Source organism: Lygodium microphyllum, chromosome 25 (assembly GCF_053477565.2).
Source record: "Lygodium microphyllum isolate KBCC chromosome 25, Lygodium_microphyllum_v1.1.10, whole genome shotgun sequence".
NCBI lineage: Eukaryota > Viridiplantae > Streptophyta > Polypodiopsida > Schizaeales > Lygodiaceae > Lygodium > Lygodium microphyllum.
In genome coordinates this window covers 125,658,110-125,681,267 of record NC_141159.1, presented here as the reverse complement: position 1 = coordinate 125,681,267, position 23,158 = coordinate 125,658,110, and the positions used below count along the sequence as shown (strand labels likewise).

Below are 23,158 nucleotides of genomic sequence, written 5' to 3'. Positions count from 1 at the left end.
TTAAGGTATCGGAAGATGCATTTCACTGCTTCCCAATGTGCTTTGCCAGGATTTGACATAAACTTGCTCACAACTCCCATTGCATGAGCAATGTTAGGTCTAGTGGTAACCTTAGCATACATGAGTGACCCACAAGCTGAGAAGCATAAGGAACACCCTTCATAGAGCTGATTGCCTTATCATCTTTTAGGCAATCTGCTTTGCTAAGCTTAAGGTATGGTGGTAAAGGAACACCAAGTGGCTTAGCATTTGCCATAGAAAAGCGATCAAGTACTTTGCTGATGTACTTTTCTTGTGAGAGAAATAAAAGCTACTACTCTCTATCTCTCATTACATGCATGCCCAAAATGTGTTCAACTAGACCCAAGTCCTTCATGGAAAAGGCTGAATTCAGCTATCTTTTCAATGCATTAACTTGGCTTTTATGCTTACCGGCAATAAGCATATCATCCACATAAAGCACAAGTATAATAAGGCTTCCATCATCAGCCTTCTTTATATATAAGCAGTGATCTGCATTACTTCTTTTAAACCCATGTGAGAGCATGAAGGTATCAAACTTTTTTATACGACTGTCTAGCGGCCTGTTTTAAACCATACAAGCTTCTCTTAAGCCTACACACCAAGTGCTCCTTTCCTAGCATAACAAAGCCTTCTGGCTGTTTCATGTACAGCTCTTCTTCTAAATCACCATGCAGGAATGCAGCTCTAACATCCATTTGGTCAAGTTCAAGATCCATAGATGCTATGAGAGCAAACAATACCTGAAGAGTGGTCATTTTGACAACAAGTGAAAAGACTTCCTGAAAGTCAATCCTCTCTTTTTGTGTATAGCCTTTAGCTACAAGCCTGGCTTTGTATTTGGGTTTGCCATCCACACACTTGATTTTATAGACCCATTTGTTAGGAATAGCTTTCCTATCTTTGGACAATGGAACTAGATCCCAAGTATCATTCTGATACAATGACTTCATTTCTTCATGCATAGCTAGCTCCCACTTTTTCTTTAACTCACATGATAATGCCTCTTTGTATATGAGAGGCTTACCTTCATCTGTGAGTAAAATCCAGTCCAAAGAGGGATCAAACCTCTGTATACGTCTCTTGACACGTGTAGATCTTCTTACCCAATGATGCGTGTTATCAGGTAATGGATCCACATCTAAAGAAATGTCAATGTCCTCATTATTTGGCTGCTGAATTGCATTTTCAGGTTGCTATAATGCATGTTCAGACTGCTCTTATTCATTTTCAGCATGCTGATATTGTCGCCCAAGCTGATTTTCAGCATTCCTTTGTTGCCCACTTTCATAGGACTCAATGATAATACGCTGATTATCATAACCAGCATCAAATGGAGCTGAATTTTCAGTGGCTGATGGCTGTTCAAGTGGCTGATCATGCTGAAATTTCACTTTCTTTTTGTCCAGATCACTAGATGTGGCATTTTTCAGTAGCTTTGACTCATTAAATACCACATCTCGGCTGCATAGCACCTTTTTCATGCTTGGAACCCAAACTCTATAGCCCATTTCACCTTCATCTCTATAACCCATGAAGATGCCTCTATGGGATTTCATGTCAAGTTTGGTTTTGCTATCAACATGTACATGTACATAGCATTCGCAACCAAAGACCCTTAAGTGGTCATATGAAGTAGGTTTGCCAGACCAAACCTCTTTAGGGATACCACTTTCAAATGTACGATGTGGAGATTGGTTGCAAATATGCATTGCGGTTTTAAGTGCCTCTTCCCAAAATGATTGCAGGAGATTAGCTTTGGATAACATGCATCGAATCTTCTCATATAATGTGTGATTCATTCGCTCAGCCACACCATTAGATCACGGATTATAAGGAGCTGTAAGCTCCCGTTTAATCCCATTGAGATCACAAAACTTATTGAATTCCTTAGATACACACTCTCTTTCGTTGTTTGTTCTTGTGCATTTTAACTTTAAACCCTTTTGAGTACTAACAAATGCATAAAACCTTTTATATGTGTCTAATGCCTCGCTTTTCTGCTTAAGCAAGTAAACCCACAGCTTTCTAGAATGGTCATCAATAAAAGACACAAATAACGAAAACCACTATAAGTTTTTATTGGCATGGTATATACATTAGAATGGACTAAATCCAAGATACATGCCTTTCTAGGCTCCATGAGAGAATGAACTCTTTACATGTTTTTCAAAGTCAAGCTTTGAGTTTTTCACATCAACTTTTCAAAGTGAAGAAAGTGCGTGTAAACCCTTTTGGCTTATGTGTCCAAGATACTTGTGCCATAACTCCATGTGTGACTGTACTTTAGCAATTGTAACAAACTTTCCAGGAAGTGCCTTGCAGTGAAGATAATATAGAGTTTCCTTTTTACTGCCTCTCGTGACTAGCATGGGCCCTTTCTGTATCTTTCACATTCCACTACTAAAGGTAGTGAAGTAACCGTTGCTGTCTAGCTGCCCAACAAAAAGCAAGCTCTTCTTAATGCCAGGTACATACCTAACATCATGAAGGATTAATTCTTGACCATTTTCTAGAGCGAGGTGTATGGTGCTCATTCCTTCAAGATCACATGCATGGTTATTGCCTAGGTAGACTTTTCCAAGGTTACCTTTTGTATAAGAAGAAAAACACTCCAAAGATGGAGTTACATGAAATGAAACACCACAGTCAACATTCCACAATTGTGATAAACCATCATGAGTAGACAACAAGGTATCTATCACATCCCTTTTAGTGATATACATGTCTTTCATTGTCACAGCATGTGGATCGGAAGATGCAACTAGCAAATCAACATCTTTATCTTCTTGTATCTCCTCAATAACAACATTAGATACCGCATTTTCCTTTTTTGTTTCTTTAGGGGTAGAGTTGTCATCCTTCTCATTCTTTTTGCCTTTTGCATTAGCCTGCTTCTTACGTTCTTGCTCCTTTTTATAGTACCTACAATTGGGCTTTTTATGCCCTTTGTGTCCACATTGATAGAAAGTAACATCTTGCTGTTTTTTCTTGCTTTTGTTACGATTTTTATTCTTATTTGCAGCATTTAATCTCTTTTTAGTTCGCCCTCTTACATTGTAGGCTGATCCACTGTTTTTCCCACTTGCCTTGCGTCTAATCTCCTCATTGAGAATAGAACCATGGACACCATCAGATGTCAAGTTGGGGTTGTTGCTCAATGACACAACCAATGCTTTCCATGAATTTGGCAAAGTCATGAGCAAGAAGATATCCCTCAGCTTAGGATCAAAAGCTGGCAAGCCTGTATCCTGTAAAAGGCTCAAAATACTAGTGAAAGCATTTGAATGCTCTGAGGTGGGCTTAGACTCATCAAGCTTGACTAACTTTCGCGTGAGATGTATCTGATTGACAGGAGTTGTATTCTCATATGTAGCCTTGAGTTTCTCTCAAACTTCATAAGCAGTGGTAAGTCCCTTGATATCAACCAAGATATCATCCGTGACAGCCATTTTAATGTAAGTAATGACTTTCTTATTCATTTTAGCCCAATCCTCATCTGACAAAGCAACAGGCTTATGTTCTGCCAAAGCATCATCACAGTCCTTCAAGAAAAGTATACCCTACATACGATCTTTCCAAAGATCAAAGCCATGGCCATCAAATTTGTGAATCTCAAAAAGATTCTGTGTCAAATGTAGATGCACTGCCAGCCATCTTCAGCAATAAAATGCTGAATACTTTCAGCCTATAGCAAGGTTGCTGAATATAACAGCAAGTACACACACTTGTACTTTCAAAGGTGTGCAAGAAGTAGATATTTTGCTGCAATTTCAGTCCCAAGAGCTGATTACAGCATGTACATGAATCAAATGTGATACATATGAATAAATGACAGCTCCCACTTCAATAATACATCACCGTAATGCCCAAATGCAATAACCCAAGTGCTATATGTACCACTGTTTCATTGCATAATGAGCATTCAACAATATATGCGCCAAGAGAAGTTGCCCTTTTATAACATTTGATGCATCCCAAGTCCAAATTTCTCCCATTCATTCAGCAGTGAATCTGCTGTAATTTCACTGTCAAGGCACAAATTGGCTCAAAATGCATCACCGATACGAAAAATCCCAAAATTTTTGTAATAAATCTGCCCCAATTGCATTAATTCATCATCTCAAGTGTAAAATATGGCCAAATGTTGCAGAAATTTCACAAATTCTGCAAAGCCCCCAAATTTCGGGGTCCAACTGTGCACAAATTATAGTGAAATTGGCTCAGCTGAGCAAAATTTCACTTATGTAAGAAAAGCCCCAAATTTTTGAAGCAAATGCACACAATGTCTGCAATTTCTGGGTCAGATGTCATTGTTTTGCATGACCAATATCAGATCTGGGAAAAGCCCCAAATTTTCAGGCATAAATCTGCACAGATCTGAGCCTTGTGCTTGCGCGCATGAACCCCCGTTAATGAACAAGGGGCTTCTTTGCTAGGACTGCACCGCCGGCGTCTGATGTGCTGCCCGCTGCTGTTGGACCTGTGTGTGAGCTGCTCTTGACAGCTGTCGCTTGTCCCACCAGTTGCAGTTCATGCTTGCGGCTGCTCCCGATAGCAGTTGTCGCCTGCAAAAACCTGCCGCAGTTGCCTGTCACTTTATGCTTGCTGTCACGATTGCCACGCTTGCTGTCACTTCACACCTGCTGGTCAAACTGACCACTGATCGACCATGATTGCTTGTCATGGTCCTTGAGAACGCAAACTCGTTTGGCAATGCTCTCATACCAATTTGAAGAGTGCGAGGGGAAGCACTCCGGTAGTGTGCGCGTCAATCGAGGTGTGTTTAGTTGTGTCATGTAGTGAGAGTGAAGAGTTGAGAGATGGGTGTGTACTAGCGTGGGTACACACAAATAATAAAATAATGTATTTATACTTAGGGTATGGTACACTTACACCCGCAAGGGTGTGTTCACATGTGTAAATAAAATATATATATATGGGAGTAGTGCAAGGGCCTTTACACCCAACAATGACAAACATGACTGCTAACACTCCCTCTCAGATCTTGGATGTGGCAGAAGGCCAAGGAAGAAATAGATCCTGGGGTGGCAAGAGGAATGCCAATATCGATAAAGTTCGTTGATGTAGATTGCCGATGAAGAAGTTTCTCACAATCTTGGAAAACCCTTTCTAAAACACTAGGGGCCAGGGAGTCCACATCTATATCACCGAGATTGTCCCCCTCTAAAAGGAATAGGGGGAGTGAGGTATAGAAACATGAAATGGGGAACGGGGATAGGGACGGTGACGGGGACGCCAAACTCAGGGAACGGGGATGTGGGAACGGGAACGGCATTAAAAATGTTAAAATTAATTAAAAAAAATTTCATTCATAATTCATGTGAAGTACTAAAGCCAAGATCTATAATCCACAATGACAAATTAATATTTCAATCAATTCATGTGGTATTGTGGGTAGAGCCAAGATAGGCATGTGAGTGAGAGACATGCAAGCTACAGGCGACGTTGGCGGGAGACAGGTGCATGATTCAGCGGCGGTAAATTGGGGCAATATCAATTGGTCACTTTGCAGGTAAGTTTTGTGCCACGTGGCGTTCCCTAAAGAGGAGCGGAAAGCCTAAGTCCGAAACATAAAGGGCCTGTGAAAGGGAGCTCAAAGCTCGATTGGGAAACAAAGGTAGAGTGTCAACACCACAAATAGGCACCGATACAATGTCACCAATAGTGGTGACTGAATTCTTAGAAGGGCAAAAGCTCCACTATCAACTAGCCAAGGCCTCTCAGAAGATGAGGCAACCATGGAAGAAGGCTCCTCCAACTCAACAATATGAAGGAACATTGACTCATGGGTAACTGTTGGAGTAGAGGTAGAATGCTCGCATGTATTAGCTCCATCCTTTGCTCCTGAACAAAGATGAGGGTACTTATTTCAACATTTTTCCTCTGGATGTGTCTCCTTTCCACAGTATGGGCATCCTAAAGGTTGCTCCGAATTAGAGCCTAAAGAACTCTCCTATATTTTAGTCTTTGACTTCCCTTTCTTCTTCTTTCCGCCTCCAGAATTTGCAACAAAAGCTTTAGTGGAGGTGGATCCACTGGCAATCTCTTTGGTGCACTCATTGTGCTCCAAAACAAGTGGGGCAAGCTTCTCCCATAGAAGCTTCTCATGGGTCCTTGATGTAAGAAGGCTAGTGTAGAAGACATCAAACTAGGGAGATGGCAACTGAGTCAAAAGAATCATAGCCATATCCGTTAAAGAGATAATCTTTCCAAAGGATGCAAGCTCATCTCTCATATCTACCCCTTTGCGAGACATGGCTGCTCGACACGTTCTATTACTTTGGCTCTGCAGTCGCTCCACTGAGAGACAGTGATTGTTGCCCACACTTGTCTTTGCATGAGCCTCACCTTTCCCCACCCTTGACTTCTTAGGTTTGAGAGGCCACCTTTGGGAGTTCGACGCCCCAGATACCTTCTTTGGCACAACCGACAATAGCACTTCCTTCATCATTAGATGATTCAGAGTTCGTGATCCATGAGTTTTTCGATTCCTTGTCTCTTGTAGAGGGGGTCCCTGCATCTCCACACTCAAGGGGGCACCTACTCATTGTGAAGTTTGTCACCCACCATTGTAGCATTCTATTTTTGCGTTTAACTGCGGTATTCTACTGCTGTGTTTTACTGCAACGTTCTATTACTACGTTTTGCAGCCTGGTACTCTTCCTAGCATTTGAGGAGTGCACTTCACTTTCTTGACAACTGGTGATCATCTTCTACATCTCTAACGGTATTAGAGGACTGCGGTTCGCTCCCTTGATGGCTATCCTTCACCTTCCAGTGATTACTTCGATAGCCCATTGCTTGGAGGATTGCATTTCGCTCCCTTCACTATGTAGATTCCCACAGGTGCTACTGCTTGATTTAGACAAGATAGTGCAGTTATTTTCTGAGCTTCAGCTTCCAGCTTCGCTGTATCAGCTTTTCTTCTCATAGCGTGATTCAATGTATCATCATCGTGTTCTTGTGTTTCTAAGTTTCTATTCTCTCTCAATGTTTGTTGTACATACCGCGTTTCTCTTCACAAACCCTACTGTCTCTTTGGTTTCTTTGTCATTTTTTTTGATAGAGACTAGGAGTAGGGTGGGTTAGGAACTCCCAAAGATCGAAGGTATGAAGGATACACTCCACCTTACACAACCAAAGCGAGTAGTTTGAACCATCAAGCCGGTCCTTCGGGTAAAGAAGGGAGTACGGGCACTTGTATAGAGGGTGCCATTAACGGCATATGAAGGCCAGTAGAATGGGCCTTCTATGAGATATGGAGAGAACGGGGAGGAGAGGGTTCTTGAACAAATGAGCTAGGTGATCTCCATTCTTTACGATTGGTGCAATAATCTCGCTGCTGTTTGGAGGAGTGTTGAGAAAGCTCCTTATCTATATCATCAAAGTTGTGAAACAAGTAGTAAGATATTTTCAAAATCCTGCAAGACATCGAATTTGCGTTTTGGTGGTAGACAATCTCGAAACAAGAGGAAACGGCTACAAGATCACAAGGAAGTCAATGTAGAGGGTTTGCCTAGGGGAGAAATATTGTTGCTTGCAGAAAGAAGTTGTCGCCTTCAAGAAGAAAGTTGCGTTTTTAACAAAATGCAAATGTGGATGGCCTCCTCTACAAGAATCAAGGACTTTGTGTCTCAGACAATGATACCATGCTCTAATACCATGTGAGAGTGTGCAATAGAAAGGAATGGAAACACAGAGACAAAGGAACGGAGAGAGACTACAAGAAAAGAAAAATGAAATGTACACTGAACAGGAACGAATGCTGTTACAAACGGGAAAGTGGGAGGAGATTGATTAGTCCTTGCACGCAACCCATAGCATCAGTGAGGGCACTAGATTAGGCTGATGATGAAGGTAACACAGAGATGGAGGAAGATGATGGAGTCGGAGTGTGCACTTGCCAGGGAAGGAGGAAGATGAATGAATAATGGGAGGGGTAGGCTATATATATATATAGCAAAAAATTTTACTTAAATATGGCCAACCTGCATCAGGGGAGGCCATAAATGCTGGCCGACTAGCAATAAATGCTGGTCAATGACGAATAAAATGCTAGAAAAATAGGGGTGACCCTGGAAAAATCCCAAATGACAATGACAATGTACGGTAGGTGTAAATAGACTGTGGGAAGTGTGCCCGGGAAATGTGCACGAAATTGCGAGTGGAGGAGAAAATGCATTGAAAGGCAATAAACTGAGCACTCTAGAATGAGCTACCTCCTCTGTCAAAACAAGTGACAGACAGGTCAGAGCTCCTAAAGTCCTCATTTGACTCAGACTGAGGCTCATAGGTAGAAGATGACAAGGCATGACAAACATGACTACTAACAAGACTGCCCAACAACACCTCCAATTTGGGAGCTTTCTGAACTTTGAGTTCTTCCTCCTAATCCATGACCATTGAGACGACGGACTGCTCCCATTTAAGGGTATCTATCCACCTTGAAGCAATCAAGGCGGAAGAGAATGCACTAAATTAAGGCGGTAACTGCGAAATAAGAGTTATCGCTACGTCCTCCGAGTAATTGCCTTCTTTGCGTTTTGGACTTGCATCTGCAATTGCCAAAGCTTATTGACATGCTTGTGCATGGAAACGGACTTGCATGGGGTTCAACGTCTACATGCGTACCTCCAGAGATGCCCACTTCATCTTGGTCATGTGATTGTACAACTACTCCAATTCTAGCCATATCTCACGAGCAATAGTCAAATGCTCGATGTGAGCTATCATGGCTGGAGTGCAAGAGAGGAATAGGAAGGAGCGGATGCGGGCATTTAGTTTGTTCCAATGTGCTTGTACCTTTATCAACTCAGCTTTCTCATTAGTAGAAAGCTTGGAGGCATCACAGGCGTCGGTCTATAGCCTTGGTCACGAGCTCTGCCAAATCATAGGACTCCAAGATGGCAAGCATCATTACATGTCAAATGTGGTAATCCTCCCCATCGAGAGAAGAGGGAGAGAGTAGAACACATAAATCTGCAATGAATGAATGTTGAAATGAAGAAGGCAGATATGTATATGGGCTGTCAAATGTATCTCTGAGATATGGGCTGTCGAATGTATCTCTGCGAGGTGATCTCTTTCTCCACTTGAAATGACAAGTGGAATGACCGGAGGCTGGCCAGCCTATAAATAGGCATTACTGCAAATGATGATCACAGCAATAAATTATGCATAAAAAAATGCTGCACTGTATTGCCTATGCTACCCAGCACGTGCATAGCTTGCGTGGGCAGCCTCACTGCCTGGCAGTGCTGAAAATCACAAGAAGACTGCAAAAAACTGTCCGATCTGTACACAGGAAATGCGTAACTATGCTCGAGAGTGCTAACTGAACAACAGTAAACTGCCTATGCCTGTCCAGGGGATGAAAAAATCTCTAACAAGATGCTCATATGATTCTTTTGTTCCTGACAGTCCTCCAATCTTCTCTAAAGTCCATTTTACTTTCTTTCTCCTATGGGCATGCATAGCTGCAAATGAAGTCAGATCTATCAATCAGGATGCACTCTCTTAAATTTGTTGACTGAGGTGCTAAGAAGGAAGACAGCCATAGTAGACTGACAAAGGCTAGTTAGCATGTTGAAATTCAGGTAAATACATATCTCTATTTTCAGTTGCATGTGGTTGAGTATCCATAGCTATGTCACATTTTGTCGGGGTCACATCTTTCAAGTTGCATGTTTTACTGGGGTTAATTTGGAGTCTCTTATGATGATGTTGCATTGACTGCTTCAGAATAAGCTTAAGATAATTGTCATGACCAGAATTCATTTATTTTCCAGGTTCGTGCTGCTACGAGGTAATAGTGGCTTCTATTCTTATGCTGTTTATGAGCGTCCCTCCAGATGGCCAGACTTTAATTTGAATCAAACTCGAATAACCTTTAAGCTTCGGAAAGACAGGTTTGTAAGAAAACCTAGATTTGCTGTGCTTCTATCTTAAATCTTTTATAGAAATGTTATGCCATTTGTGAGCTTAAAATGGAATAAAGGAAACTGGCAACTATACAATGTGATTATATTGAACACATCCAAAAGTTTACTGTAAAATATATAAATTAGATTAGCAGGTTTTGAGGAGATCATTGTTAGTTTTGGAAGTTTTAAAGTCAAGAGATGTGCAGCAATGGATGAGAAAAAGTAGGCTTTATCTGTTTTCTATGTACTTGCCTTACATTTCAACTAATAGGAGGGTATTGTCATCAAAACGAAACAGTGATAAAAGGACATTGTCATCAAAACAAAAAGCACAAAAGATAAGGCTCTATCTAGCTAAGGTTTTTCCATGTTTGGGCATGTTTTTAATGCATATGGGCGATATATCTTCCAAGTACTATGATGAGGCCACTTAAATGCTACCATTATTTAAGTGCAACTTCGTAGTTGAAATATAGAGCAACTCAAAAAGTTGTTTAAACTTTGATGGATGAAGAAAACACTATCAAAATTTTTCCCTCAAGAAAAGAAAATTCCATTAAAAGCACCTCAATGTACATTATCACCGAAGTAGATTACGAAGTACAAAGGAAGATCATGCTGTCACACTGTTCTGCCTGCTAGTACCTGATGTGGATTGGTGTTGCCTTGGTTTCTGCCCCAGCCCCTATTGTCTTGCCCACCCCTACTACCACCCGGGTTCTTGCCCCCACCCTGTTGTGTTGCCTTGCACAGCACACCCTTCCCCCCCACAAAAGTAGAACATAAAATAACGAGAAGTAATGCTCGAAGAATACGCTTGAAGAACCCAAATGCACCACTGCAAATACTCCAAGACTCTAGTTCTAGGTCATGACTCCCAATTGACAAGACATCTAAAGAAGAAGCACCAAGGTGATGTTTATCACACTCAAATCACGATCACAAAAGTGGAAATAGCCCGATCTCTGTATGTTTGTCATGCATAGCCTTGTAGAAAGCATATTGTGACCATGAATTCCCCACCTTTAGCAAGACCACTGAAGTGTGCCCTTATGAGAGAATAGACTAGGAGGAAATAGGTCTTTAGAAGAGGTTAATATAACTTTCTTTCTTTCTTTCTTTCTTTCTTTCTATCTACCTCAGCAGGAGTATATCTCCAAAGTTTTGCAGCGTTTCAATATGGAGGGGGGGGAACAATTGGGGTTCCATTGCCTCCATATGTGAAACTTAGTGCAAAGGACAACCCTACATTTGATGATGAGAAGGCTGAAATGGCCAAGATACCATATGCTTCAGCTATTGGCAGTTTGATGTATGCTATGGTTGCTACATGTCCTGACATTGCCTTTGCAGTGGGAGTGGTTAGTAGATACATGGCAACCCCTGGCAAGAAGTATTGGGATGCAGTGAAAGGTATTATGAGATACCTCAAAGACACAAAGGAGTTGTACATCTGCTTTTGAAAGCAGAAGGCATTTGTTATTGGCTTTACAGATGTAGACTATGCTGGTCATGCGGACTGCAGGAAGTCCACTTCTGGGTATGTGTTTACTTTCATAGGAGTAGTCTCTTGGATCTCCAGGCTACAAAAGTGTGTTGCATTGGATGCCCATATGATAGATCGGCCAACTGTGGTGAGCAGCGAGTGTAACCAATAGACGGAATCATGTCGATCGAGTGGTAGGTGTGAAGGTTTCTTCATAGTCAATGCCATGCTTTTACCTGAGACTTTACACTACAAGGTGAGCCTTGTATTTGTCTAAAGTACCGTCAATCTTTAGCTTGATTCTAAGAATCCACTTCGTCTTGATGATTGGGTTGTGATGAGGATGATCCACCAAGGTCCAAGTCCCATTTTAGTTGATACTATCCAGTTCCCTTTCCATGGCCTCATGTCACAAAGGGTCCTGGAGAGCGTCTTGTTAATTGTCCGGCTTGGAATATGCAATGTAATGAGCTGCAAATAGTGATGTATATGAAGCCTGATGGGCGAGCTGAGCTGACCTTCTAGGGCCCTTTGGAGTAGAATCCAGTTGAAGGATCTCCGAATCCCGCATGATTCGCTAGTATTAGCGAGGTAACGAGTCTCGTGGAGGGGACCTGGGAGCTGAAGTGTCTGCAAGAAGGTCATGAGCGGATAGTAGACCCGGCTCAGGGCTCAGAAGGCATGATCTCATGCAATGTAAGCAGAGGTGAGGATACAAAGCTCGGTGTAGAAGATTGCATGATGTCCCTCTCATCAAAGATGACATCCCTCCTAACGATCACCTTGTTTGTTCAAGTATCGAACAAACAGTAGAATTTTGCTTTGGAAGAATAGCCCACAAAGATTAAGAGATCTACTTGAGGGGTAAGCTTTTCTATCTTGTCATTAGGGGTGTGCATATAAGCATGACTCTTGAAGACTTTGAAGTGAGAAACAAGAAGTCGAGAAGCAAAAAATGCCTTGTATGGTGTCTTTCTAGGGACCGTCACAGTTGGACATCGGTTAAGGATGTATATCAAGGTGTTAACAGCCTTAACCCAAAGGCACTTAGAGAGATTTGTTGCAAACAACATACAGCGTGCCATGTTTATGACTATCCAGTTCCTACGCTCTACGACTCCATTCTGTGTAGGGGAGTTGATAGAGGTGAGTTGGCGCACAATGCTTTGCTCCTGTAGAAACTCAGAGTATTGCCTGATGCTCAATGGGAGGTAGCACTTCCACTCCTCTAGTTGTGGACAACTCTCGTATGTAGTAGATCTTGGATGTATTTAGCATGCATCCAAGGTACTATGTTGACAGTATGTTTGCCATGGGTCACTACTCAGTGTACTAGTCATTGTGAGATGTATGCAGATGAGTATGGTTGTTACCACGGCTCTGAGACTATACTTTTGCATCAGTTTGGGATTAGTTCGGCATGAGATTTTGCCTCAGTTTAAAGATCAAATTCTGATTAGTTTCAGCTTAGTTTTTGATCAGTTTAAGAATGGTTCATGTTCACTTTTGGGATCAGTTCTGCATCAGTTTTTACTTGAGTTACTGACCAGTTTTTGCACTCAATTTGTGATTAGTTTGGGGTCACATTTGCAGCAGTTTGTGATTAGTTCTCAGATCAGCAAGTGATCAGTTTATGATCAGTTTATGCTCAGTTTTCAATGGTTTACAACTGGTTCCATGGACAGTAGCATGTTAGTCAATTCCATTGACAGTTTCAGCCATGGTTTATGCTGAATTTATGCTTTACTATGGTTGTGAAGTCATAACAATTGAGAAACATGAGTTATGGATGCATCCAATGGGTTTCTAGCAACAATTCTTGATTGTTTTTCATATTTATGCCATGCATATGTTGGCTGAAAATTTTCAACAAGGTTTGGGGCATGTGGCATGGTTAGACAACAATGGCCAATGTTGTGATTGTGATGCCTTATGGAAATTCCAGTGTAGTATGGTTTCCCTTTGGCACAATGCAATGCAATTGAGGACGATTGCAAGGATTTCAAGGGGGAGCTTTGTCATAGGGGCGTGAAATTTTGAGATGCTTTAATATTACTGATAACCTTTGATTAAGTTATTAATCAAATGTGTAAGGTTGTTTAGCACATGTGATGCTCATGGCAGTTATTTCACGGTAATAGGCCAAGGACCTTGAGGATGCAGTGGGTGTTAAAGGCAAAAGTTGTGATAAGTTATGCTAACTAGGTTTTGGTGGTAAGTTGGTGTCAATGTTGACCCTAGGACAGTTATTTGGCCAATAAGTGTTAGTGGTGATACTAGGGACTAGCATTAATTAATTAATCAATGCAAAGAGTCAATAGAGGTTGGGGACCACTTCAAGTTGCGAATGGCCTAGCCAATTTTATGGATGGGCACATTTAATTTTGGGCAAGGTCAGAAGGATTGAAATTAATTTGCAAAGTTATTTAATTATGAAAGTTAATTAAATGGCTAGATAATACTAAAAAATGGGTTTAGAAGGTTGCCACTTGGCACAATTACTCATGCAACCAATAAAAAACACTTTTAGGCGTGGTTTGAGCCATTGAATGCATTCAGCCTCTAAGAGAGAGGAAGGAGATGTTGCCGGTTTGATTTGCAGCCATTGGAGGACCGTTTGGAGCAGCTAAGAGCAGGAGAAGACCATTCACGAGTAGGCAACAGTAGTTCCAACCCTCCCAGGTGTAGGTGACAGCAGCTAGAGGCCAAGGACAGCATTTATTGCCCTCTTGGCAACAGGCGTCTGTGTTAAATGCAGTCTGATACATTCAACAATCAGATTCGAGCTCTTTCCTACATGGAAAATTGGGAAAATTTCCCTCTCTAGCTTTCTTTCACCTTCTCTCCGAGGATCTTAGCATTTTCCAACCATTCTTAGCAGATCTCAGTCAAATCTAGTGGACAGGGAGAATTCTGCTATAAACCCTAAATTTATGCAAAAATTAGGGTTTAGCAGTCACCTCAGGACTGCCAACAGGAGAAGGCATCGTATTGTGAAATCAACACTTGCAATTTGTTGTATTGAATAGGATTTTGGATGCCAGGCCATCCATTGTGAATTGGGGCAGCATTTGGCCAGTTAGTGGTTCCATTTGTGCAAGTCCTGGGTCAAAATCAAGGTGCAATTGACCCAAATTGCTTGTTGATTGTTTGTATTGCAAGGGGCTTTTGTATTAGCCAAGAAGATCGGAGAATCTCGGTTTGTAATTGATCCATTGGTAATTGAAGTTAAAGAAATATCAAAAGGGACGCTAATTTTGGGGTCAACAAGGTGTCTATTGTCCAAGATTGATAAGTTAATGTGTGCATTTTAGTTTATGCTCAATTATTAATCGCTGTAATTAAATACTTGATTAGGTTTTACCACCTTCTATGAGAAGGAAGGTTGGTTTCAACACAAATTAGAAGTGTTTACATGTCTTAAAACCTTCTTGGGCTTGGCTGAAAATGGCAGTGCATGCAAGATAATTACACTTCGTATAGATTGAGGGAGGAAATGTGTGTCATGAGAGTTTAATTGTTTTTTGGTTGAAAGGGGATTAAACATCAATGTACTACACCTTATACATCTCAACAAAACGGTGTGGTTGAAAGAAAAAATTGGAGTTTGATGGAGATGGCACGTTGTATGCTTTCACACAGTAAGTTGCCTCCAAAGTTTTGGCTTGATGCTATTATGTGTACAGTCTATGTGTTGAATCATAGCCCCACTAAAGCATTGGCTAAATATATGCCTTATGAGGCTTAGAATGGCCGAAAACTAGTGGTGTCACACATTCATGTCTTTGGTTGTTTGGCGTATGCTTTGGTGCCATAGTCACAAAAACATAAATTGCAAGACAAGGCTCTCAAAATGCATTTTCATTGGTTATAGTATAGAAAGTAAAGGGTATTGCTTGTACCAACCCTCATGAATAAGATTTTTGTTAGTAGACATGTCGCATTTGTTGAACATGCTAGTTAGCCCTTCATGGATTGCAAAAATGGGGCCTATGGATATGTTTGACTATTTGTTACCATTATTTTAGCATGTCAAAAGATGACGTACCAGCGAGATAGTAGGGTTTGCGGGGAGGAACATGGAGTGAACTCGGCAAACATGGAGAAGAAAAGTGAAGAGAGAAGAAACTCTGATGAATGGAATGATAAAGTTCTGAATCATGGAGTGAATGTGATACAAGGGAACAAGGGTACCGTAGCACATGGAAGATGATGATGATAGCCATGAACCACGAACTGTAATGTCCTCTTGAAGGGGTGTGAGGGTAGTGGAGAGACTGGAGAGAAGAGGTGACGGATTGAATGAATTAGCCGTAAGGAATGAATGAGAGAGTGGCCTATAAATAGGCATAGTCAATCTAGGATGGCGCCTCTTTTTGGGGCTGCAGACCCTAAACGCAAAACGCAGAAACGCAAACTGCAGGTGAAGGGTTTCTCAACACCCCCTCTCAGGCCCAAAAAGGGGAACAAGAGGAGTGAGGTGGAGATGCAATGCTACATGCTGAAGAATGCTCATGCAGCAGGTGCCACTTGGACAGTGTCTCTCTTGGGGAAATTGTTCACTTGTCCAAGCCCCCTAGTACAAAGATGATGAAAACATGCAAGGCATAGGAGGAATGTCGGACTTTGTGTGGTGCCGAGAACCATAAGGATATCCGTGTACTCGATCTCGGGAGGTGGCTCCATGCTAACCAAGTGACCAAGGCAAGAAGAGAAGAGGAGGAAGAAGATGTAGAGGATCCCTAAGATCCAAGATTTCCATCGGAAAGGGAACATGCAGTAAAGAACAGTAGACAGAGTGAAGTGGAGAAACCGAAACTCAACCTCAGGAGAGAAGCTACTAGCTCCGTGTATCCATGCTGGAAAGAATACAAAGGCCTTGTCACCAACTTGCGGCTGAATCTCCGAGGTCCCGATCTAGGTGGTATCTGAAGATCTTGGGTATTAGTAGAAGAGATGACTGATTGAAGACGGCCACCCCAAGAAAGGAGAGGATGGATAAAGAGCTTCATGTGGAGTAGGTTTCCCCTCTGAGGTGGGAGGTGGAGGGGCCCCCGCTGAAGTCGAAGAAGAAGTAGATGTCCCCTTTGAGGGCAAAGAAATAATATCCCCCTCTGAAGTAGATAGAGAATCCAAAAACTCATGGATCACGGACTCTGAAATGTTTGATGACGAAGGAAGTGCCGCCGATCGTGCTAAAGAAGGTATCTGGGGTGCCGAAGAGCTCCCAGAGGTGGCCTCTCAAACTTGAGTAGTCGAGGGTGGGGAAGGGTGGGGCTCAGAATGAGCAAGAGGTGGACGACAGTTGTTGTCTCTCAGTGGAGCAGATTGGGTAGCGGAAGAAGAGGAAGGAGTCGAGCAACCATTGTCTCTCGAAGAAGCAGACTGACGAGGAGGTATCAAACAATCACTGTCTCTCGATGGAGCAGTTTGCAGATTTGTAGGTCGTGTAAGTCACTGTACCTGAAAATAAGTGGGAGAAGACTGCCGTTGGCATTGCGACGATCTCCAGGAGATCGTAGTACCAATCGATCCTCCATGTGTCAAGATTGTGGGAGAGAAGGAAGGAGTCTCACTTGTAGCTTTCTTGCTTGCACAATGGGGGAATACACACACAGGTGGAGGTTGAAAATAGTTTTCCTCTTCTTAGTTGTGTAAGCCAAAAAGAGCTCTAGTACATAGAAATAGAAGAACCCTATATATGGGTCTCAAACCAAACTCAACTAAGGTGGCATACTAACTAAGCCACGAACTAGAGTAGATAAGGATAGCTGTCATCTAGCTACTATTCATGGGCGGTGTACCAACTGCATCTGCAACTGACAAGTCGGTGACATAAATGCACAATGGTTACCCTGGCATCTCACGAGTGGAGCTTGATATCTCAACACTCCTCCTCGAGCTCAATCCCAATTCCTGCACACCAAGCAGGTCTCTGAACTTACGCAGCTTCTCTGCGCCCAATGCCTTCGTGAATATGTCAGCTACCTGATCCTCTGTGCTGACATAAACTAGATCAATAAGACCTAGTAAAACCCTCTCCTGCACATAGTGATAATGCACCTCAATGTGCTTTGTTCTTGTGAGATCAGAGGATCGAGGTACAGCTGGGATTCAGTAGACAGTGTGAGAGTGAGAGACAGAGTTGAAGCACGACACCCAAGAGAATAGACTGAATGAGTGTAACCTGAAAGTACAAAATACAACCCTTAAACCTTAGGGTTGTAGGGGGTGTTCACACCCGACACACACTAAGTGCCCAAATGTGTGTAACATAAGCACATAAGTACATACGACAATAAGACCATTAGTCTGGGGGAAAAAACCTCTCCTACTGAGAGTAAAAAGTGTCCCAGTGTCCTACTGATCACTGACACTCCCATATGAGCGTAGGCGTAAGTAAGGCGTGAGTCAAATACCCAACAAACCCCCCTGGAGTGAAGAGTGATCAAGAGTACAAGGATCATCCGCCACCAAAGGATATCAAATTTAAAGCATCTCGAAATGCTTCAAATTTGTCATGAGGAAGAGCTTTGGTGAAGATGTCTGCCACATTACTGGTGGTAGGACAATAGACAAGGCTGATATCACCTGTATGTAGCCTCTCTCTGACAAAGTGATAGTGAATCTCAATGTGTTTCGTGCGAGCATGAAACACTGGGTTCCGTGCCACTGCAATGGCACTCTGACTGTCAGTGAACAAAGGAGTAGGCTCAGTAACAGATACATCCAAATCAGCTAGCAAGCGTCTAAGCCATACGCATTCAACTGTGGTAGTGAAAGCTGCCTTGTATTCAGCTTCACATGACGATGTGGCAACAATGGATTGTTTCTTGCTAAGCCAAGAAATGCAAGATGAGCCAAGAAAGAAACAATTGCCACTAATGGAGTGACGTGTATCATAATCATCAGCCCAATCAGAATCACTGTAAGCATGTAACTGCAGTGGTCCCCCCTTGGCATAAAGCAACCCAAGAGAACGAGTACCCTGCAAGTAGCGAAAAACACGCTTGATAGCTTGCCAATGTGACATACGTGGCTGATGCATATACCTGCTCAAAGCTGAAACTGCAAACTGTATGTCTAGCCTAGTATTGCATAGATAGATAAGACATCCAACTGTAGGAGCACATGTATGTATATCAAACAAATCACTGTCATCATGTAATGACAGTTTCAGTCCAGGTTCCATGGGAGTACAAACTGGCTTGCAATCCTGTAAGCCAAACTTCTGAAGAAGCTGCCCAATATACCTTGAATGTGATAACCCAATACCTCGAGCATTATGTATGAACTGGATGCCCAAGTAGTAATGCAAAACTCCCAAGTCAGACATGTCAAAAGTTTGCTGCAAATTTTGTTTGAATGCTGAAATCTGATCAGCATGTGTTCCAGTGAGCAAAAGGTCATCAACATAAAGACATAAAATCAGCATAGATCCCCCTTCTTTACATACGTAAAGGGTAGACTCAGATGAGCTGTTTAGAAACCCCTGACCAAGCAAGAAAGCATCTATTTTTTCATACCAAGCTCTAGGAGCTTGTTTCAAACCATATAGTGCCTTTTTGAGCTTGCATACCAAATGTTCTGAGCCTTCAACTATAAAACCAATGGGCTGCTGTACATAAACTTCCTCCTGAAGTTCCCCATGTAAAAATGCAGTCTTGATATCTAGCTGATGTACTGTCCAACCATAATGTATAGCCAAAGCAATCATAGACCTGATGGTTTTCATACGGGAAGTAGGAGCAAATGTCTCCTCATAATCAATGCTCTTTTTCTGTGCGTAGCCTTTAGCTACCAGCCGTGGCTTGTATTTATCAATGGATCCATCTGCTTTTCTTTTCAATTTGTAGACCCATTTCGTTCCAATGGCTTTCTTCCCAAATGGCAAGGACACCAAATCCCAAGTTTGATTCTTAGTAATAGAATCTAATTCAGCTTGCATGGCTGCCATCCAATGCACACTGTGTTGTGCATCCTCATAACATTCAGGCTCTTCATTATCAAAAGTACTTACTGCCATAATAAACTCCATGGTATGTGCTGAATCATGCAAACGAGTTTGCCTTCTAGTACGACCAGCCATGGGTGCATCCAAAGAACTATCTTGCATAGTCTGCAAATACCATCTAGGTAACTGTCTAGCATCCTGGCTGTGTGCAAGCTCTTGCTGAATTTCAGTTTCAGCATGATGCTGAATATTTCGATCAGCCAATGGCTGAATTTCTGCACTTTCCATAGGAGTAGCTGGCTGAACATTAGGTTCATTTTCTGAACCTCTAGCTGAATCACCAAAAGTAATGGGCAGCAGCCCTTCAAAAACATCACGGGCAGCCTGATATGTGTCCAAACCAGCCAAGGATAATTCTGATTTTTCATCAAAAACAACATCCCTGCTGACAAAAACCTTCTTCGTAACGGGATCATAGAGTCTGTAGCCTTTGCTCTCATTGCTATATCCCATAAAAATGCACTTAACAGCCTTGTTGTTCAATTTTTTTCTAAGTACCTGTGAAATATGGGCATAGGCAAGACACCCAAAGGTACGAAAGTAACCAAAAGAAGGTTTACGGCTGTTCCAAGCCTCAAATGGTGTGATGGTTTTCAAGGCTTTGGTAGGGCATCTGTTCAAAATATGGCAAGCACACATGACTACTTCCATCCAAAAACTATGAGGCAAGCTCTTTGCCTTCAGCATACATTTGGCCATCTCCATGAGTGACCGATTTTTCCTCTCTGCTATCCCATTCTGCTGTGGAGGATAAGCTGTAGTATACTGATGGACTATGCCCTTTTGCTGCAAAAAGGAATTTAGCATAGAGGACATGTATTCCCCTCCTCGGTCCGAACGGAGAGTCTTAATCTTGCATCCAGATTGGTTTTCAACAAGTGCATTGAAAGCCAAAAATGCATCATACACTTCTGACTTCTTTTCAAACAGTAGACCCAGCAAAAACGTGTAAAGTTATCAATGAATGTCACAAAATAATAACAACCACCCAATGACATGGTTTGCATAGGCCCACAAACATCTGAATGCACCAACTGCAATCTGGTTGTTGCTCTGAAAGCAACATCACGAGGAAATGAGAACCGATGCATTTTTCCCAAAATGCATCCCTCGCATAAGTGCTCAGGAGGTCTCTCCAAGAGAGGTAAGCCATCCAGCATCTGAGTACGCTGCAAAAGCATCAAGCTGCCAAAGTTTACATGCCCCAAACGAGCATGCCATAACTCCGCCTGTATCATAGCAGGAGTGAGAGTGGATGTCAAGTATGCTGACTGATCTACTGAAAGAGCATCCAACTCATATAAACCATGACACAAAGATCCTGTCAAGACCAAAGTCATGCATTCTTTTTCTCTAACCATGCAACGGTCATCATCAAAGGTGACCTGCAAACCACAACGTGCCAAAGAAGAAATGGAAAGAAAATTCTTCTTGATTCCAGGCACAAACAAAGCATCCTGCAGGCGGAGAATAGAGCCATCAATGGCTGTGAGCTGAATCTCCCCAATACCACGAACAGGGTTTGATGCATTATTGGTACATTGTACCGATTTCCTAATGGGAGGTGCACTAACTGAATCAAACAAATCTCTGCGAGATGTAATATGTCTAGAAGCACCACTGTCAAAGAACCAAGTGTCAGCATCCTCTGTAGAGCTAAGTGCTCTATCGGCCCAAGAGATGTCATAACTGCAAGTGTAAAAACAATAGTCCCTGTCCACAACAAAGGATGCGGACTCACTAGCAATGGAAGGAGTAGTAGAAATAGACATTCCTGACTCCTTCTCTTTGGCAATGTGTTTCCTGCACTCAGTGATATAGTGGCCGGGCTTCTTACAATAATGACATTTTCCTTTTTTCGCTTGCGTCCCCCCTTGTGTCTCATTCTGCGATGTGTCCGAAGTGCCAGAACTCTGTGGAGCATTTTTCACCTTGTTGTTTTTGCCTTTCTGTCTTGCCACAAAAGCCTGCTCAGAGACTATAGCATCCACACCACTATTTTTCCGTGTTTGCTCCTCCTCTAGAAGCAAACTAACCAGCTGAATAAAAGTGAGTGGGTGCTCAGCAATCCTCATGGTGAGGTTCAATGCAGTATGAAAAAACAAGTACGAAGGAGGTAAGGAATTCAAGGTGGTGGATATCAACTGTGCATCCGAAAAATACTCATCTACATTCATGAGCTGCTCCCTCAAGTCCTGAATCTTATTTAAGTGATCCTGCATAGAATCACCTTCATGCATCTTCAGAGTTTCCAACTCTTTCTTCAAGAAAGAGATCCGAGTCTCATTCTTTCCTGCAAACATATGCTCCAAAGTCAACCATGCATCTCGTGAAGAAGATGCCGAACGGATATGAGGTATGATGGACCACTGAATTGCCAGAGCAATCAGCGACAAGGCCTGTGCATCACGTGTATCCCAAGCTTTTTGAGCTGTAGTTCTTGGAGGAAGTGGCTGAGGTGGAGCAGGCTGAGGTCCCTGTTGTCCACGTGCGCCATGGGGAGGAGGAGTAACGGGAGCTACAACTCCCGGTCGAGTTTCCTCTCCACTGACATAATCCCATAAATTCTTGGCCACTAATACATTCTTCATCATGAATGACCAAAGGGAATAGTTGTTTCCGTCCAATCTGTCTTCCTTGGATACATACGTAAAGACATCACCTCCCTGATTTGCCATGATGACAAATTTCCAAAGACAAAATGAGCAATGTCAAAGCAATATGAACTGGAAACCTGCAAATTTCCAAAAATTGTAGCAAACACGTTTCTGCAATTAATGTGCAAGGGCGTACTCTGTCAGAAAACTGTCTTGTAATGCACGCTTCCCAAGGTGTAAACAGTGCACTGCAACACTGTTATCTCAAAATCCCCAAAAATTTTCCCAAAATTTCTGTCAAAACAGTCTTTCTGTGACTGTACCAGCAGTTCGAATGCAACTGTCCATAAAATACACAAAAGCCCCAAAATTTTTGATGATCCAGTCCAGAAATTTGCATGAAATTTATCCCCCACTTGTTCTGTGCTTGCCGCTTATGAACCTCCTCTTCCAGAGGTGTGTTCTGGGCTGAAATTAAAAAAATTTTGTTTAAAATTTTACCTGACGTGGAGCAGGCTGGCGAGCAGAGTGGCGTGTGCTGGTTAGACAGGTGGGCGAACAGTTGCGAGCAGAGCTGACGTGGAGGTGTCAAACGGCAGGGAGGTTAGTTGCGTGGCAAGTCGTCTGGCGGGCGGACTGGCTGACGTGGAGCTGCTGGACAGTCGTGAGCTGTGGGTTGGCCAACGTCTTGTTAACTATCTGGCTCAGAATGTGCTATATAATTAGTTGTAAACAGTGATGCAAATGAAGCTTGAGGTGCAAGCTAGGTAGATCTTCTAGGCCCTCCAGAGTAGAATTTGGTGGAAGGATCTCCGAATCTCGTGTAGTGTGCTGGTATCAGCGAGGTAATGGGTCTCGCGGAGGGGGGTAGTAGACCCAGCTTAGAAGGCACTATCTCTGTAGGAACAATGTGAGGAAAGGGCATAGAATCTGGTACAAAAGACTGGACAATGTCCCTCTTATCAAACACTAGTGCTCTCTTAATGATCACCTTGTTTATTTGAGGATCGATGGGCTTTCGCTTTGAAGGAGTATCCTACAAAAATCAAGAGATGGCCCAAAAAGCTGAAAAGGAAAGTGGCAATCTACAAAA

General features: G+C 42.4%; 1 protein-coding gene across 4 annotated transcripts in view; it reads left to right on the top strand.

Annotated features, from left to right (window-relative positions):
• LOC148014706 (uncharacterized) overlaps window positions 1-23,158 on the top strand; it is a 244,136-nt gene that overhangs the window by 4,370 nt on the left and 216,608 nt on the right. For all 4 annotated transcript variants that reach the window (XM_087666958.1, XM_087666957.1, XM_087666959.1 and 1 more), the window contains exon 6: window positions 9,834-9,953. In XM_087666958.1, the coding sequence (XP_087523084.1) occupies window positions 9,834-9,953 (120 nt within the window). The remainder of the gene's footprint in view (window positions 1-9,833; window positions 9,954-23,158) is intronic.